General features: G+C 51.2%; 3 protein-coding genes and 1 pseudogene across 4 annotated transcripts; all 4 read left to right on the top strand.

Annotated features, from left to right (window-relative positions):
- Window positions 1–1,672: 1,672 nt before the first annotated feature.
- LOC308518410 (hemoglobin subunit zeta) lies at window positions 1,673–2,762 on the top strand (the record flags this gene model as incomplete). Its single annotated transcript, XM_081090130.1, has 3 exons — window positions 1,673–1,767; window positions 2,281–2,485; window positions 2,634–2,762. The coding sequence occupies 3 exons, from the start codon at window positions 1,673–1,675 to the stop codon at window positions 2,760–2,762; spliced, it is 429 nt and encodes a 142-aa protein (XP_080946256.1).
- An 8,327-nt stretch (window positions 2,763–11,089) lies between these two features.
- LOC308518582 (hemoglobin subunit zeta-like) lies at window positions 11,090–11,846 on the top strand (annotated as a pseudogene). The gene is made up of 3 exons: window positions 11,090–11,157; window positions 11,369–11,569; window positions 11,712–11,846. The product of its transcript is annotated as a hemoglobin subunit zeta-like (transcript).
- Window positions 11,847–11,937: 91 nt separating this feature from the next.
- HBM (hemoglobin subunit mu) lies at window positions 11,938–13,326 on the top strand. The gene is made up of 4 exons (XM_081089951.1): window positions 11,938–11,986; window positions 12,334–12,680; window positions 12,839–13,043; window positions 13,149–13,326. The coding sequence occupies exons 2-4, from the start codon at window positions 12,589–12,591 to the stop codon at window positions 13,275–13,277; spliced, it is 426 nt and encodes a 141-aa protein (XP_080946077.1). The 5' UTR covers window positions 11,938–11,986; window positions 12,334–12,588; the 3' UTR covers window positions 13,278–13,326.
- Window positions 13,327–14,681: 1,355 nt separating this feature from the next.
- LOC308518708 (hemoglobin subunit alpha) lies at window positions 14,682–16,158 on the top strand. The gene is made up of 3 exons (XM_081090458.1): window positions 14,682–15,458; window positions 15,617–15,821; window positions 15,935–16,158. Exons 1-3 carry the CDS (start codon window positions 15,364–15,366, stop codon window positions 16,061–16,063), a joined length of 429 nt encoding a protein of 142 aa, XP_080946584.1. The 5' UTR covers window positions 14,682–15,363; the 3' UTR covers window positions 16,064–16,158.
- Window positions 16,159–17,990: the final 1,832 nt, after the last annotated feature.

Below are 17,990 nucleotides of genomic sequence, written 5' to 3'. Positions count from 1 at the left end.
GGTCACGGTCCAATTCCCTGTCAGGACACAAGCCCAGATTGTGGCTTGATCCCCAGTAGGGGATGTGCAGGAGGCAGCCAAACAATGATTCTCTCTCATCATTGATGTTTCTATTTTTCTCTCTCTCCTTATCCCTTCCTCTCTGGAATCAATAAAAAAAATTTTTAATATATTTTATTGATTTTTTACAGAGAGGAAGGGAGAGGGATAGAGAGTCAGAAACATCGATGGGAGAGAAACATCGATCAGCTGCCTCCTGCACAACCCCTATTGGAGATGTGCCTGCAACCAAGGTACATGCCCTTGACCGGAATCGAACCTGGGACCCTTGAGTCCGCAGGCCGATGCTCTATCCACTGAGCCAAACCAGTTAGGGCAATACAAATTTTTTTTTAAAAAGAATCAACTAGTGAATGCATAAATAAGTGGGACAGCAAATTGATGTTTCTCTCCCTTCCTCTCCTTCTACCTAAAATCAATTTTAAAAATTATAAACTTCCATTCAACAAAACCAGCATTAAGACAGTGGAGGCAAACTACAGACTTGGGGAAGATATGACACATCAAACTGACAAAGAACTTATATGCAGAGTGAGATTGCAAAGGGGTGTCAGGTGGGAATTGTTTTGACTGATGGAGCCAGTGATTTTGGTGCGAGTTACACAACTCTACATGTCAAAATTCACAGAGCAGTACACTAAAAAAGTCAATTTCACTGTATGTTAACATTAAAAGGCATATTTGCCTCCTTGTTAAAATGATGATATGGTGAGCAATATTGCAATCCTGCCCAGCCAGCGTGGCTCAATGGTTGAGCATTGACCTATAAACAAGGAGGTCATGATTTGATTCCCAGTCAGGGCACATGCCCAGGTTGTAGGCTCAATCCCCAGTGTGGGGCATGCAGGAAGCAGCCAATCAATGATTTTCTCTCATCATTGATGTTTCTATCTCTTTATCCGTCTCCCTTCCTCTCTGAAGTCAATAAAAATAGTGCAATCCCTAATAGCAGATGATATTAGGATAATTCTCTTTTATTGACCTAGCTTTTCAGGAGACAGACCCAGTCAGTACATCTTTCCTCAGTGCCAGGAGGGTAAAACCATCGCTTTCTCAGAGGAAACCCAAGAATCACAGACCCAAGGGGGAGGGAGCTGGCATGTGGCCCGGGTGATCTAGCCACAGGATCCTACCCAGGAGCCGTGCAGGCAGCACGGGGCATGTGCCAGCTCCAGGAAAGTGTGTTTTGGCCCCTGCTCCTCTGGTTTCCCTCATTTTTTAAGTCTGAAATGGACAAGGACAATGCAGGGCTGGGCTGCAAATGGACTTAGAAGGCACTTGATAAATGTCAGCTAAAGGAGGTCTTGGAGACCTTTCCCTCCTCGAACTCCGACCTCCTGGGCTGGCTGGGCCCCTATCTCTGCTGGCCCCTGGTCAGGCTGTGGCCAACGCCCCCGCTAAAACCCAGGAAGGATGGCAGGGGTGATAACCCCTCACCCCGCCTGTCCCACCAGGCTCCGACTGCCCATTGTCACGGGATCTGATAAGAGACCCCACCCCAAGCCCCCACAGCCTGGCCCCCACATGGGCTCCGTGTATATAAGTGGACCCTGGGGGCTGAGCACCACAAAGGCCAGTCCTGATCAGACCCAGCTCCAGCTCCGATACCACCATGTCTCTGACCAGGGCCGAGAGGACCATCATCGTGTCCATGTGGGGCAAGATCGCTGCACAGGCAGATACCATCGGTACCGAGACCCTGGAGAGGTGAGTGCCAGACAGGCCGGGACGGGGCCAGGTAGGGGACAATGTGGGGCTAGTGGGGTTAGTGAGGACAGGGGACAGTGAGGAGAGGGGACAGTGGGGAGGAGAAAGAGAGGAAGGACCAGGTGTTTGATTAGAGGCAAGTGGATGGGAAGGAAGCTGAGGACTGTGTTTCTCAATGGGACCCAGCACACAGGTCTCCACAAACATCTGTTGAATGAATGAATGGATGAATGAATGAAAGAAAGAATGACTGAGAGATGGGGCAGTGAGGGAGAGATAGCGCCGTGCTATACTGGAGCCTGAGGCAACAGGATCCAATACTGATTCTGTCTTTATTTAAAATTATAGTTTTTTTGTTCAACGTGAATTTTTGCATTGGTATTTATGTTTTAAATATTGCTTTGAAGTATGACTTATCCTGACGGCTGGATTTTCTGGCGCCGCTTAAGTTTTACTCTCAAGGCAAGGGTCCTACTGGCCTCACCAAAGTCCTGCTCTCATCCCGCCCCGCAGGCTCTTCGCCAGCTACCCCCAGACCAAGACCTACTTCCCACACTTCGACCTGCACCCCGGCTCTGCGCACCTGCGCTCCCACGGCTCCAAGGTGGTGGCCGCAGTGGGCGACGCGGTCAAGCACATTGACGACATCGCCAGCGCCCTGTCCAAGCTGAGCGAGCTGCACGCCTACATTCTGCGCGTGGACCCGGTCAACTTCAAGGTGAGCGCGGGGGCGGGGTCCTGGCTGGTCAGGGCAGAGGCTGGGTCGGAGTCTAGGAGGGAAAGATCTCCAAGAAAGGGGCTCCGTCCCCCCACCCTAAGGCCCCCAGGCCCCTCCAGCCGCGCGCTGAGCAGCCCTCCCCCGCCAGCTCCTGGCCCACTGCCTGCTGGTCACGGTGGCCTCACACTTCCCCGCGGACTTCACGGCCGACGCCCACGCCGCCTGGGACAAGTTCCTGTCCGTTGTGTCCAGCGTCCTGACCGAGAAATACCGCTGAGCGCAGCCGAGGGACCCCAGAGGACAGGCTGCGACCCCTCCACTGCTCTATGGGGCCTCCCTCATCCCCCTCCTTCTGGGTGACCCGCCAATAAAGGAATGAACGTACTCCTCGCCTCCGTGGTCACTGGGATCCCTGGGGGGGGGGGGGGTGGACCTCAGGGCCGCCTGGAGGGCTGCAGGAATCCTTTGCACTGACCCAGGGTCTCTCAGAGGGCAAAGGTCAGCATCCTAAGAATGAAGGGCACTTGGGATTGGGCGGGTGGCGGAAAGGGCACCTCACAGTACTTACTCGGGGTCAGTGCTGGAGCCCACCTGGCCCTCACGTCTCTCCCCCGGGGCCACTGGTTACCCTTTCTTCCTCCTCTGAAGTTTTTACTATTTCCTCGCTTATGAACCAGGAAGAAAGGAGCAATGAGGTGTTCACTCATTCATTCACTCGTTCATGCACCACCCTTTCATTCGCTAGCCCCTTGCTTCTGCCATCAACACACATTTATTGGCATCAAAGACGCCCAAGCATTTTTCTAGACCAGCAATTTTCAACCGGTGTGCGCAACAGTTTTAACACACGCAGGACCTATTGAGTCAGGGGCACTGACCTCTTTTCCCTTAGATTGTCAAATTGAAAAATGACAACAGCCCTGGCCGGTTTGGCTCAGTGGATGGAACGTCGGCCTGCGGACTCAAGGGTCGCAGGTTCGATTCCGGTCAAGGGCATGTACCTTGGCTGCGGGCACATCCCCAGTGGGGGGTGTTCAGGAGGCAGCTGATCGATGCTTCTCTCTCATCGATGTCTCTGACTCTCTATCCCTCTCCCTTCCTCTCTATAAGAAATCAATAAAATATATTTTTTAAAAAAAATGACAACAGCCAACGCAACAATCGCCATCCAGTGTGAATGAATCAAAATTATACCTTTTTTTGTCAGATCAGCAAAAAAAATTTTTTTTTGGTGTGCTGCAGAATTTTAGTAATTAGTTTACGTGTGCCATGAGGTGAAAAGGTTGAAAATCATAGTTCTAGGCTATGAATACAGCAGCTAAAATCAGCAAAACTCCCTGCCCCGTGGAGCTGACAATCTAATGGGGGATACAGACATGATATCTAGTCAGATCACAGTTCACTGAAATAAAAAAGGAAGAGATGCCTGGCCGGTGTGGCTCAGAGGTTGAGGGCTGACCTATGAACCAGGAGGTCATAGTTTGATACCCAGTCAGGGCACATTCCTGGGTTTGGGCTCAATTCCCAGTGTGGGGCATGCAGGAGGCAACTGATCAATTCTCTCTCATCATTGATGTTTCTATCTCTCTTTCCCTCTCCCTTCCTCTCTGAAATCAATAAAAATATATTTTAAAAAATAATCTATGGAAGGATAAAGTAGAAATGATTACAAATGATTGCACCAGTGGGCATGGACAAGTAGGATTGGGAGGGGGGAGGTCCTACATAGTTTTAATATTTGAATCATGTAAATATTTTACATCATCAAAAATGTAATTAAAAAGAGCAAAAAATGAGAACACCAAAATTGAAAACCAACTTAAATGAACCTCTGTAAGAATATAGTAATATAATCATCAGAAGAACTATTACAAATGACTTCTGAACACAGTACCTTGGCTGTGACCAAAAGAACAGCAAAAAAAAATCCTAACATTCACTCAATAGTTTATTGGTCATAATAACACAAGTATTGTAATTTCATAAACTTTTATTTGAAATATTTTCAAAATATCAAAAAAAACCTGCAAGAATAAGGCAAAGATGGAGAAATGGGGACTGCTGGTTGTTGCAGGGTTTTTTAAGGGGTGATGAAAATATTCTAAAATTGATTGTATTGCCCTGACTGGTTTGCTCAGTGGATAGAGCGGCAGCCTGCAGACTGAAGGGTCCCAGGTTCAATTCCAGTCAAGGGCATGTACCTTGATTGAGGGCACATCCCCAGTAGGGAGTGTGCAAGAGGCAGCTGATCGATGTTTCTCTCTCGTTGATGTTTCTAACTCTCTATCCCTCTCCGTTCCACTCTGTAAAAAATCAATAAAATATATTTAATAAAATAAAATAAAATAAAATTGATTGTATTGATGGTTGGACATACTGCGAATATATTAAACCCATTGAATTGTATGCTTTAAGTGGGTGAATTGTATGGTATGTGAATTATTTCTCAATACATTTGTAAAATAAAATAAGACAAAACATTCCCAAACACTCTTCATTGAGATTCCTGATTTTAACATTTGCCTTCACCGCGTCTCTCTTTCTGAGCCATTTGAGTGTAAGATGAAGACATGATTTCTCTTTAATACCCTTAAATATCTTGTGTATTTCCTAAAGCCAACAAGATCACTTGCCTGAATAGCCTGAAAACAACCACCAAAATCAGGAGATCACACTGAGCCAAACCCATCACTGCACAGACCCCATGCACATGTCCTTCCCCGTCACAGCCTTTACCTACCAGGATCACACTTTGCATTCAGTCTTTCCTTGAACAACTTCAATAGTTTTGAAGAGTACATGCCACTTAGTTTGTAGAATGTCCCTCTGTTTGAGTTTTCCTGCGGTGTCCTCATGAAGAGATTTAGGTGATGCATTTTGGGCGGGAACATCACAGAAGTGACACCGTGTCCATGCCGATGCCTCCCATCAGCACATGCTGTTGGCTGTCTCTTTACTGGTCATATTCACTTTGGCCAGTTGAAATGGTGTCTGCCAGGTTTCTCCACTGCAGAGTTCATTAATAAGTATTTTATGCTTTTTCATTGATAAATAATACATTTTTACAGGTGAAGCTTTGAGACTGTGTGTACATCCTATTCTTTTTATTGAATTTATTGGGGTAACATTGGTTAATAAAATTATATAGGTTTCAGGAGCACAATTCTATAAAACATCATCTTATATTGTGTTTTGTGTTCACCACATGTCAATAAAGGACAAGTCCAGTATCCTTTCATCACCATTTATTCCCTTTATACCCTCCTCCACCTCCCTTCACCCCCTTTTCCCTCTGGGAATCACCATACTATTGTTGTCTGTGCCTATGAGTTTGGTTTTCTGGTTTTGTTTTTTCTTCATTCCTTCACCTTTTTCACTCAGCCCTCTTGACAGCTGTCAGTCTGTTCTCTATGAATCTGTTTCTATTTTGTGTGTTATTTTATTTTGTTCATTAGATTCCACATATGAGTGAAATCATATGGTACGTAACTTTCTCTGACTGGATTATTTCACTTAGCATAATGCTCTCCGGGTCCATCTATACTGCCGCACAGGGTAAGAGTTCCTTCTTTTTATGGCTGAGTAATTTTCCACTGTGTAAATGTACCACAGCTTTTTTATCCACTCATCTACTGATGGGCGCTTGGGCTGCTTCCAAATCTTGGCTGTTGTAAATAACGCTGCAATAGGGATGCATATATCCTTTCGAATTAGTGTTTCAGGTTTCTTCGGATACCATCTGTTCTTTATATAATTTCACCCACTGGTCTTAGCATCCATGAATGGCTCTTGCCTACGTCAATTGCTACCGTGATGGTTGCCCAGAGCAATTCTCCATCATCTCTTCTGTACGTATTAGTAGGCATTCTACTGAAAGGAAAAGCTTTTCCTTCTCCATTTTTAATTTATATCATATTAACTCAGTTCCCATTTTATTCAGTGGGTTATAATCTATTACCAATCACTCTTTATTTTGATCCTAAAACTGTCCCAGATTTGGACAGTGGGAGTCCCTTCAAACAGCTGCTCTATCCTCTGACATATCCCCATCGTCCTTGAGTACTTTCTTAGTTTCTTCTGTAAGAAGTTCTAGTCCCCTCTTGTACTTTCCCTGCACCCGCATGAAATTAGCCACTTCTCCACACAGTTCCGTTTCCTCCCGGCGGAGAATGATGTCTGCAAAGCAAGAGCTGGGAGCGGGCTGTGTTCACTGCTACCGGAATGTTACTCCTGCGAGTCGTCTCAGCGGACAGAACTAGGAGATATATTTTCACACACACATACACATCAGTAACTACACACACATGTATCTGTTCTGTACATGCTAAGTATATTCGAAACCGTGACCTCATACCAGTATCTCTAATTACAGTCCAGTGTCACATGGCTGGTCCTTGTCTTCTCCCTTTCCGTGTTCATGCCTCCCGCCTGCGATAGTGAGAAACCCGGCTCCCCTTGTTCTCAGAACACCTCCCTATTTGCTCAGCTCCCTCGCATATTACCAACATCCCGGTGGAGCCAACTTGGCTTTCATCATTTTGAAACTATGCTAAGAGATGCAAATATAAAACCCATGAAAAAGTATATGATTTAAAACGTCTTTAATTTAAAAAACATATCATATCATTGTAAACAAATGTTGCGAAGGTCAGTGAAGATGGGACAGTGCGGAGGCGTCGGTGAGTTCCGAGGTTGTCTGGGGAGGGTCAGGGAGTTGGGGAAGATGAATTGCACAGACATCTGACCCCGGCTCACGGGGGCCTGCGCAGGACAGGCACCTGGAGGAGCATGAAGTTTCTTCTGAGGCCTGACTGCCTCTGAGGCAGTCAGGTTATGACCAGCACTGACATTGGGGACTCTGACCCTGAGGAAACCGTGGTCAGAGGAGGGTTCTCTGAAGAGCCTTCCGGGTGCCACTGGAGAGTTTATTTCTGGCAGAAGGTGAAGCGGGAAGCCTGGTAAGGGACGGAAGGAGGCCCCTCTGGTCACAGGAGGTGAAGGGGCTGGATGCCATGGCAGGGGGAGTGGAAGGGCGGGCAGTGCAGACCCAGCTGTGTGGCGGCCCGCTCCCAAGGGGTCCCGCAGGGTAGAGGTGGCATGGGATAAAAGACAAGAGTCCGGGGTTAGGAGGACTGGCACAAGGCACCAGCACCAGCAACTTTATTCTTTACACACACTGTTTTATAGCTAAGCTGTGGCTGGTCATGCTTCATGGATCACTGCTAGGGCTTGGCCTGTCATAGGGAAGTAGCAGATCCTTACAGGCTGGGCAAGACTGGGCAAGCTTTGTCTAGATCTATCTATGTTTACTATGACAATCAGGTTATGTTAGCTTAACTGCACTTTTGCCCTTTACTACTTTTAGCCACAGAGGTCGTGTCTCGGTCAAGCCTTGTCTAGTTCCGCTTTGCTGCAAACTCTATTTAAGCCTTTCCTGAGCTTCGACCTTAAAACCTTCCAGGATCAACATAGGGTAGAGTCCAAGGCTTTGCCATGTCCTCTGGTCAGCTTAGACTTTGCCAGCAGCATGACGGTCCCCACATCTCCCCCTTCTTTGTTTTTTAGTCGAAGCTCATGGATGGAGGTCTGGATAGCTCGCAAGCTGGCTCCGAGGATTCGGATGCCGACTGGTAAGAAATAAAGAATAATTAATATTACGCTAATTGTCATTGCAGCACTCCATAGCATAGACAAACTATGAAAATGAGAAAACCACCCTTCGAGGGTGTCAAAGATTTGCTTGGCCACCTCTGAGGGTGGAAGCAAAGGAGACTCAGAATTAGATATAGTCATAATTTCCTCATGTAATTTTAAAGTTATACAATTCATCATTGTTGCTAAGTGCAGTTACTAAAACATAAGTGAATTATATAAAACTATAATTAATCAATAATGTCCCGTTACCAAGGTATTTATTAATCAATTTTGCCCCGTTGCTCTAGCTACTAATATAAACTTGCCCCATTTCCTAGTTCAAATCCTGATGTGATAGCAGAAGAGATAATTACCATAGTAGACATAATAAAAGCTATTAAGGAATATACAGAGGAATAGTGGGTACATTCCAGGTGAGGGTCTCGTTAAACAATGCTTGAAAACGAGAGTCCCCCAAATGTCCATTGGGCCTCACCCAAGTCCCTTGAGTATAGTCCGAGTCGTTTGTAGTCAAAGGAGGATCAGGATTAGTCCAAGTCTGCAGAGTGAAGGTTGGTGGATTAATCATATGAGTCCACTGAACCTCAGCCAAAGTCACTGGCAAGAGTCCCGTCAAGGCGACCAAAGCCAAAATTAACTCCTAGGAAGAGTTCCGAGTGAATGCTTTGAGCTTCCGCATCCAGCCTCTTCAAAGAGCCCCAGGTGAGGAGGGGCCATCTCCGTCTGAAGGGTCTGCCAAGGATGCCTCCACTGGAGCGTGTTCTGCCTCTTCCTCAGAGATCCGATTGTAAACTAGGTCACTGGGGTCTGCATCTGGAACTTAAGCACAAGTATACCCTCTTCCCCAAGTTAGCAACTCCATACTGTTAGGATCTTTCTATTTTACTAAGGCAGCCCGATGGGCTCCCATGATCCATTGTCGATCTGCAGCAGACAAACCCTGCGCGTCCAGATTCAAAAAAATGTAAAGTAAATAGTGAATGTTGTAATATTTGGTGAGGAGAGTACGGACCCCCTAGCTCCCCCTTCTTTGTTTTTTAGATCTGATTTTTCAGGGAACGATATGCCCTTTTAACTATGCTTTGTCCTTGGGGATTATAGGGGATTCTAGTAATATGAGTGAAGAATTTACTTTACTAGGATTTAATTGCTTATAAAGATACTGGCTTCTTATGGTAGGTATCTTTATTAATAAAGTTAGTAAATTTAGTAAAGTTTTATGTCTGATTTACGAGGTGTAAATACTGCCTATCTCTAGCCTAATTTAAAATGTAGTAGCAAGGAGCTTTTGTTATTTTAAATGATATCCCAAAATTTATTGCTGTATTTCAAGAAATTTTAAATAAAATAACTTGTTTTGCCCTTTCTTAGAGGCAAAAACTTAAAATATATATTTATTAATTTTTTATTTAATAAAGCTTTTTATGTGATTTTAAGTATATTAAATTGGCTTTATTAAAAAATTCTTTAAGAGAATAAACTTTTGAAAACATTTCAGGGCCCATGAAATGTCCCAAAGTCATTCCTTGGTTATAGTTCTGAAATCTAACTTGAAAGACCATTAAATATAAATGTGTATATATGATTTAAAGATTATATATTTTTATAATTATTAAGAGATATTAATTATTACATTTGGCTTACTGGCCTGTACTATTTGATTAATTTCCTTTTAATATTTCTCATCTTCTTCTTATAATTCCTTATTCTTAAAAACTTCAATCCTTTAGCCAAAGCCGGTTTGGCTCAGCGGATGGAGCGTCAGCCTGCGGACTGAAAGGTCCCAGGTTCGATTCCGGTCAAGGGCATGTACCTGGGTTGCAGGCACTTCCCCAGTGGGAGATGTGCAGGAGGCAGCTGATGGATGTTACTCTCTCGTCGATGTTTCTAGCTCTCTGTCTCTCTCCCTTCCTCTCTGTAAAAAATCAATGAAATATATTAAAAAAAAAAAAAACTTCAATCCTTTACAGCTAGTATTTCTTAGATTATTAAGAGCAGGTGCTTCCTTCCTTATGCAATTTTTAATATTTCTCTTCTTCTTTTCTGGCTTAAGAGATGGTTGATTATGGTCATGCCTGGGATCTAAACAATCCCGTATTAAATTCCATTAGAAAAACGTATTAACCGGTGTCTGAATGGGAGTTGCAGAATGAAAATCACGTAACCTTTGTCCGACCTTCTGCCAAACTCCTATATTTACCGTCCCTTCCTCAGGGAACGACGGGCAGACTTCCTGCACAAAATTTAAAAAACGCTCTAGCTGTGAAGTTGTGACATGAGCCCCTCTTGCCTGCAGCATGTTCTTTAACATCTGCGCATATAGAGAGCACTCTTTGGTCTCTAATTGCCCCATGTTTTACTCCTAATGAATACAAATTCCCCAAAACTTACTATTACTTGACTCGGCCAACTATGACTCCGGGGTCCTCACGAAGCCCACCTTCAAGTCCCTGTTCGGGCGCCAATTGTGGCGGCCCGCTCCCAAGGGGTCCCGCAGGGTAGAGGTGGCGTGGGATGAAATACAAGAGACCGTTGTTAGGAGGACTGGCACAAGGCACCAGCACCAGCAACTTTATTCTTTACACACATTGTTTTATAACTAAGCTGTGGCTGGTCATGCTTCATGGATCACTGCTAGGGCTTGGCCTGTCATAGGGAAGTAGCGGATCCTTACAGGCTGGGCAAGACTGGGCAAGACTGGGCAAGCTTTGTCTAGATCTATCTATGTTTACTATGACAATCAGGTTATGTTAGCTTAACTGCACTTTTGCCCTTTAATACTTTTAGCCACAGAGGTCGTGCCTCGGTCAAGCCTTGTCTAGTTCCGCTTTGCTGCAAACTCTATTTAAGCCTTTCCTGAGCTTCGACCTTAAAACCTTCCAGGATCGACATAGGGTAGAGTCCAGGGCTTTGCCATGTCCTCTGGTCAGCTTAGACTTTGCCAGCAGCATGACGGTCCCCAACACAGCTGGAAGCCAGGAGACCAGGCAGGAGCTGCTGTGGTGGGAACAGGCCAGGTGGGGTAGTGGGAGGGTATGCGGGGCCTCCAGGTAAGGAGGGTGGAGCTTGGGTGGGAGACTCCAGGCTGGGGGAGAAGTGGGACCTGCCACGCTTGCAAGGCCTGTGGCAGGGTGAAACTTGGATTCTTCCAGTTCAGAGAAGAGGGGAGGGATGGTGGAGAGGTGGCAGCCCCTCTTCCTGAGCTCACGTCCCGCCCCCCATCCGCAGGCTCTTCGCCAGCTACCCCCAGACCAAGACCTACTTCCCACACTTCGACCTGCACCCGGCTCTGCGCACCTGCGCTCCCACGGCTCCAAGGTGGTGGCCGCAGTGGGCGACGCGGTCAAGAGCATTGACATCGCCAGCGCCCTGTCCAAGCTGAGCAAGCTGCACGCCTACATTCTGCGCGTGGACCCTGTCAACTTCAAGGTGAGCGCGGGGGCGGGGTCCTGGCTGGTCAGGGCAGAGGCCAGGCCGGGATGCGAGGAGGGAAAGGTCTCCAAGAAAAGGGCTCCATTCCCCCACCCTAAGGCCCCCTCCAGCCGCGCGCTGAGCAGCCCTCCCCCGCCAGCTCCTGGCCCACTGCCTGCTGATCGCGGTGGCCTCGCACTTACCCGCGGACTCGGACTTCACGGCCGACACCTACGCCGCCTGGGACAAGTTCCTGTCCCTTGTGTCCAGCGTCCTGACCGAGAAATACCGCTGAGCGCAGCCCCAGAGGACAGGCTGCGACCTCTGCTTGACCTCTGAGCCCGCCCACTGCTCCTCCCTTAATTCCCCAATAAACCGCTGAGGATGGAATGAGCCGGTCCTGTGTCCTCGGTACAGCGGGGAGGAGGAAACAAAGTGAGGATAGTTCACTCCGGGGCTGGCGGCTACTCTCGGCGCGTTTGGGGGCGGCCCCTGCGCCTACGGACCCCCGGGGAGGAGGCGGGGGAGAGCCCCGCAGCCGCGGGCACGCCCCGCTGTTTGCTCTGGTCTTTACCAATCGCGCAAAGATGGGGCTTCCCTCCGCCGGCGTGTGGGTTGTGTGGGAGGACTCGGGGACTTTTCTTCAACACCTATCCTACCTCCCGTGCTGCCCGCCGGGACCCCTGATGCCGCTCCCTTCCAGGCCCCTCGGGGAAAAGGGGTTTCCCTGCCCCGCGCTCTTTCTCCTGATCCCTCCACCAACTCCCTTCTGGCGCTCGCAGCCGGAACCTTGCCCGCAGGGAAGGCACTGCAGATCCCGCTGAAGTCTGCGTTGCAGCCAAGGCCCCCGCGCTCAGCGACGCCAGCGCGTCACCCTGGGACCGCCGAGGCCGCGGCCTGAGGCCGAGGGTGCCCGCCTGCCCGCGGCGCTGGGGCGCACAACAGCGGGCGGGGCGCCCTGCGGTGGAGGAGGGCGGGTGCTGCTATAAGGAGCCCGGGCGGCGGCCGGCGCCCCCAGAGCGCGCCTCGCCGGCACCATGCTCAGCGCTCAGGAGCGCGCACACATCGCGCAGGTCTGGGACCTGATCGCAGGACACGAAGCGCCGTTCGGGGCGGAGCTGCTACTCAGGTGGGTGGGGGGGAGTCTCCAGGATGCAGGGAAGTGGAGTCAGGGGTGTCAGGCCTAAGCGGGGCGCGGGGGAGGGGGGCGGGGTCTCCAGGGGTCTGGGCGGTGCAGGAGCTGCAGGATCCCACGCTGCCCGCTCTCCCACTGACCTGCTCCCGCAGGCTCTTCACCGTGTACCCCAGCACCAAGCTCTACTTCACGCACCTGGGCGCCTTCCCCGACGAGGTGCAACTGCTGAGCCACGGACGACAAATGCTGGAGGCGGTGGGCGTGGCGGCGCAGCACGTGGACAACCTGCGCGCGGTCCTGAGCCCGCTGGCAGACCTGCACGCGCACGTGCTCCGCGTGGACCCCGCCAATTTCCCAGTGAGGCAGCCCGGGCCGCAGTGGGGTTCGCGTGAAGCTGAGGATTGGGGGGTTCCTGAAGGAACTGGGGGGGGCACCCTTTCACCCGCCCCCCTTCTCCTGCAGCTGCTGATCCAGTGTTTCCAGGTGGTGCTGGCCTCCCACCTACAGGACGAGTTCACGGTGGAGATGCAGGCGGCGTGGGATAAGTTCCTGACGGGCGTGGCCATCGTGCTAACGGAGAAGTACCGCTGAGCCCTGTGTCCCACTTGTCAATAAACAGGCCTCAAAAGGCGGGACCGTGCGCACGCGTAGTCTTTGGGTCTTTGGGCCGACGTTTGGTGCTGGGCAGAGAGGCTCGGGTCCCCGGGGAGCCTCCTGGAGTCTTAGGGAACTCCCCGAAGCTTTGCCGACCAGGGAACGCCCGGGAGCGACCCTGGGAGCTCTCCAGACTTGGAATGAGGGCGGTTCCGGGCTGACAATCCCCGGTCTGAACAGGATATTCATTCGAAGGTGTGAACAAAAGAGTTGCCCTCCAGTGGCGGGGGTGGGGGGCAGAGTGGGTGCTGGAACGGGGGCGGGGGGGTCCTCTAAGGTTTCAGCGCGCATCCGACACCGGAGCCAAATCATACGGTTCGCAAAGCACATCGCATTCACTCATCCATGTATTCCCCCTGCACCCCCACTTCGCACTGGGAGCTGCCAGCATGAATCTCAGCCCCCTTTGCAGAAAGATGTAGGCACCAGGCACAGGGGCCAAGTTCCCGGTCTGAGGTCAAACAGAATGCGGGGCCCAGGGCTCTGGGACCCTCCTCCCTGTTCCTTTCCGCTTCCTTCCACATTCCCACCATCCCCCCCCCCCCCCATCTGCAGCAGCCCTCGCCCTGGGCCAGGCTAGCCCCTTTCTCTGAATGCCCTGGGTTAGGGATGAGAGTTCGGAGGAACTCCTATCCCCACAACCTGGCAGACAGAGCAGGTTTCCAACCAGGTCACACCAGCAAGCTGTGATCTCAGCCGAATGCACCTGGATGGGGGGACACACAACCTTGCTTGATTTGCAATAATATTTGAGAACATAATACAGGGTCAGTGTCTGGCAGGACTATGGCAGCCCAACCTCCACCCCACATCCCAGCCCCAGCATCTCAGTCTCTAAGGGTTTTCTGGACAAGGCCACCTCCCAACCCCTCACCCCAATCTCTATTCCTGCTGATTGGGGCAGAAGCCTTAGCTTTCCACCATAACCTTGGCGGACAAGAAACCAGAAGCGGGGAGCGGGCTCTGGTGCTCTGCAGACTCTGAATGAGGACTGGCCAGGTCTGTATAGACGGTGGGGATGGGACAGGACCCCCAGCAGAGAGGTGGACGCCCAAGTCTGAGAGGGATGCTGGACACTAGCCCTGACGATGGCTCAGCCGAGTTCCCCTGCTGACCGGGAGGCCTGCCGATCCCTGGGAGCAGGAGGGTGTGGAGGATTCACCCTATATTATCCTTTATTGTTGGGGTGGGGAACCTCCAGCCCAGGGGCCGTATAAGGCCCTCGAAATCATTTGGTCTGGCCCTGCCAAGGCATCAGGGGTGAGTTCATTAAATGTTTGACCAAATATACCAGACTAATTTTTTTAATATATATATATGTTGACTTTAGAGATGAAGGGAGAGGGAGAGGTAGACACATCAGTGATGAAAATCACTGATCCTCTGCCTCCTGCACATTCCCCACTGGGGATCCAGCCTGCAACTCAGGCATGTGCCCTTGACTGGAATCAAACTTGGGACCCTTCAGTCCGCAGGCCAACACTCTATCCACTGAGCCAAACCAGCGAGGGCCAGACTAATTTTAATGTGATAATTTTGGATGGCCAGCCAATGATGTTATAAATACCCAAAAGGCCCTTGGCAGAAAATAGGTTCCCCACCCCAAGCTGTTGGTACTGGGCAAAGTCTGGTCCAAAGGCAGCATGTTTCAATTCAGAAAAATTGGGCTCCCTTCCAGGACAGGCAGACAGATACCTGCAGGCTCACCCGGCCCGGCCACAGGGGGGTGCACGGGGATTGGGCGGCTCCGGAACCCGTGTGCGAACCGGAGCTCTGGCGCGGCAGTAGAGGGACCCCGGGGAGCGGCAACTCAGCCCGCGGGGGACCCAGAGGGCGAGGGGGACTTGGAAGCGCCGCGGGCTGCCTCTCTCCGGACGGTGCCCTCGGCCCCACCTCCTGGGATCGCGTCAGCCAATGAGCGCGGCCGCGGCGGGCGTGCCCCTCGCGCCCCGGGCATAAAAGTTCCTCAGTCTCCCCGCCCGCAACCCTTCTGGTCCTCGCACAGACCCAGAAAGAAGCAATCATGGTGCTGTCTCCCGCTGACAAGACCAACATCAAGGCCGCCTGGGACAAGGTTGGCGGCCATGCTGGCGACTATGGCGCAGAGGCCCTGGAGAGGTGAGGACCGCCTGTGCCTGCCTCCACCCCGACCCCGGCCGCCCGACCCCCGCCTACAGCTTCCCCTCGGCGCCCGCATCCCAGGCCCATGACCCTGCCCTGCACCCCCCACCCCCAACCCCCACCCCCACCCGCCTCTCACCCTCCTCTCCTCGCAGGATGTTCCTGAGCTTCCCCACCACCAAGACCTACTTCCCCCACTTCGACCTGAGCCACGGCTCTGCCCAGGTCAAAGGCCACGGCAAGAAGGTTGGCGACGCCCTGGGTAACGCCGTGGCCCACATGGATGACCTGCCCGGCGCCCTGTCCGCCCTGAGCGACCTGCACGCCTACAAGCTGCGTGTGGACCCCGTCAACTTCAAGGTGAGTTGGGATCCCCCGCAGGGATCCGGGCCGAGCGCTCCCGTGGGGTCCAGCAGGTGGCGCGGCGCGGGGCGGCCTCGCCCTAAGGCCCCCTAACACCGCTCTCTTCACAGCTCCTGAGCCACTGCCTGCTGGTGACTCTGGCCTGCCACCACCCCAATGAGTTCACCCCTGCCATCCACGCCTCCCTGGACAAGTTCATGGCCTCCGTGAGCACCGTGCTGGTCTCCAAGTACCGTTAAGCTGGAGCCGCGGCCACCCCTGCCCTGGGTCGGGGCTCCTTGGCGCTCCGCCACCCGCACACCCTGATCTTTGAATAAAGTCTGAGTGGGCTGCAGCCTGTGTGGCCTGTGTTCTCTGTGCCCGAACGTGCCAGGGGTGAGGGTGGTTCTCCCTGCTTCGGACCACGGGCCTCTCCGCAGCCGGCGAAGAGAGGGAAGGGGAGGGAGGAAGAGGGAAGGGATCTACGGTTGGCACTTCCAGGAATGCGCTGAGCCACGCTTTGGTCCTAGGAGGTGCCAGACTTCCAAGGGTCCCCTGTGGGGCAGAGGTGGGCAGTGTAAGAACTGCCCCCCCCCACTTTGAAGTGTCTCTGACTGATGACTGTTAAACAGACTATGGAGATCAAAATACAGCAAAGCAAAACCATCACACTCCCCAAATATGCCTCTCCTGGTGCAAAGGCAGGTGCTAGACCACTTCTATGGGACTCCCACCTGCCCCCGCCCCCCCAGAGGGAAGGTGGGTTGGAAGGGGGATCAAAGTCCAAGCACCCTTCCTAGGTCACAAAAACCCTCTGCAGCCAGGTGGCAGAAGGGTCTGGGCAGCATAGAGGGCACGCGTTGTCTGCAGCACTCAGGGTGCACTGGGGGGAGCACTCTATCAGAGCGCCTTGCTTCCTTGTTCTGCACTTCAAGAGGCACATTAATAGCTCAGTGTTCCCAGCCCTGTGTTCCCCAACTCATCGCCCCCCACCCAGGGTCCCCATTCTGTAGCTGGAGGCTCCTGGGGTCCCCCAGCTGATCTATGGGACTGTGAGCAATACTGTGGTTAGGTAGTCCCCTGTCCTGAGTGCTGAAGTCCTGCACTCCACACCCACCTGCCTCTGCAGCCTCCTGAGGGACACCTTCTCAGCCCAGTGCCCAGCCCAGCCCAGCCCCAGTCTCTAGGACAGCACACAATGCTGGATGAAAGTTTGGGGAGAGTCACAAACCCCTTGCTCTCCACTTTTTGGGGGGACATGGGGCTCTGAATAGCTGAGGAGTTTGCTTCCCTCTTCCACCATCCACGTTTCCTGGGCCTCACAGACCAACTCATTTTTAATTTTTTTAATTATATTTATATTGATTTCAGAGAGGAAGGGAGAGGGAGAGAAACATCAATGATGAGAGAGAATCATTGATTGGCTGCCTCCCACATGCCCCGTACTGGGGATCGACCCTGCAACCCAGGCATGTGCCCTTGACCAGAATCCAAACTGGGACCCTTGAGTCCACAGGCTGAGGTTCTATCCACTGAGCCAAACCGGCTAGGGCCCACCTCACTTTTATTTAAAAAGGAAAAAACAATTAAGATATGAGTTAAAATCCACTTATGTTATCACACACACACACACACACACACACACAGCCCTTTTGTGTTACTCAAATGGGAGATGACCCTCTGCCCTGCTGCCCCCCTCCTGCTGCAGAAGCCCAAGTGAAGAGTTTGGGACTAAGTCCACTGGCTCCTATCCTGTGCCGAGGGAACACAGCACCATTTACAACTACACTTCTTTTTTTTGTCAAAAATATCATCCTAACATAGATATTTGTCTGCAGCCTGCTCTTCTCACTCAGCCTTGCCTTCTCTACATCTCTTCTGGCTAGTTTATTCCATTGTGTCATTTGCAGCAAAGTATTGGTTGCTTCTACATTTTTGTTAATTTCCTTTGTCAATCGTTCTCTTAAACCGTTTTTCCTTGTTTATATGTGGGAGCTCTCCCCATATGGGAAGGGTAAGCTATAGACTGAGGCCCGTTCTCTAAGTCTTGCCTTAAAGGGCTGGGGGGGGGGGGGGGCAGGAGGATTGCAGCCAGATGCAGAAGGAGGGGTGTGTCCCAGGCCGGCTGAGAAATGGCACTGGGTGCTTCTTAGCCCACAGGGTCTTATCCCTTTTGTTTTCAGAGCC

Source organism: Myotis nattereri, assembly GCF_964212035.1.
Source record: "Myotis nattereri genome assembly, chromosome: 4".
Lineage (NCBI taxonomy): Eukaryota > Metazoa > Chordata > Mammalia > Chiroptera > Vespertilionidae > Myotis > Myotis nattereri.
This window is presented reverse-complemented; position numbering and strand designations above follow the sequence as displayed.

Coding starts and splice junctions, on each gene's coding strand:
- HBM (XM_081089951.1), top strand. CDS start 12,589: ATGCTCAGCGCTCAGGAGCGCGCACACATCGCGCAGGTCTGGGACCTG. Junction 12,681..12,838: donor GGGGCGGAGCTGCTACTCAG/GTGGGTGGGGGG, acceptor CTGCTCCCGCAG/GCTCTTCACCGTGTACCCCA. Junction 13,044..13,148: donor TGGACCCCGCCAATTTCCCA/GTGAGGCAGCCC, acceptor CTTCTCCTGCAG/CTGCTGATCCAGTGTTTCCA.
- LOC308518708 (XM_081090458.1), top strand. CDS start 15,364: ATGGTGCTGTCTCCCGCTGACAAGACCAACATCAAGGCCGCCTGGGAC. Junction 15,459..15,616: donor GGCGCAGAGGCCCTGGAGAG/GTGAGGACCGCC, acceptor CTCTCCTCGCAG/GATGTTCCTGAGCTTCCCCA. Junction 15,822..15,934: donor TGGACCCCGTCAACTTCAAG/GTGAGTTGGGAT, acceptor CTCTCTTCACAG/CTCCTGAGCCACTGCCTGCT.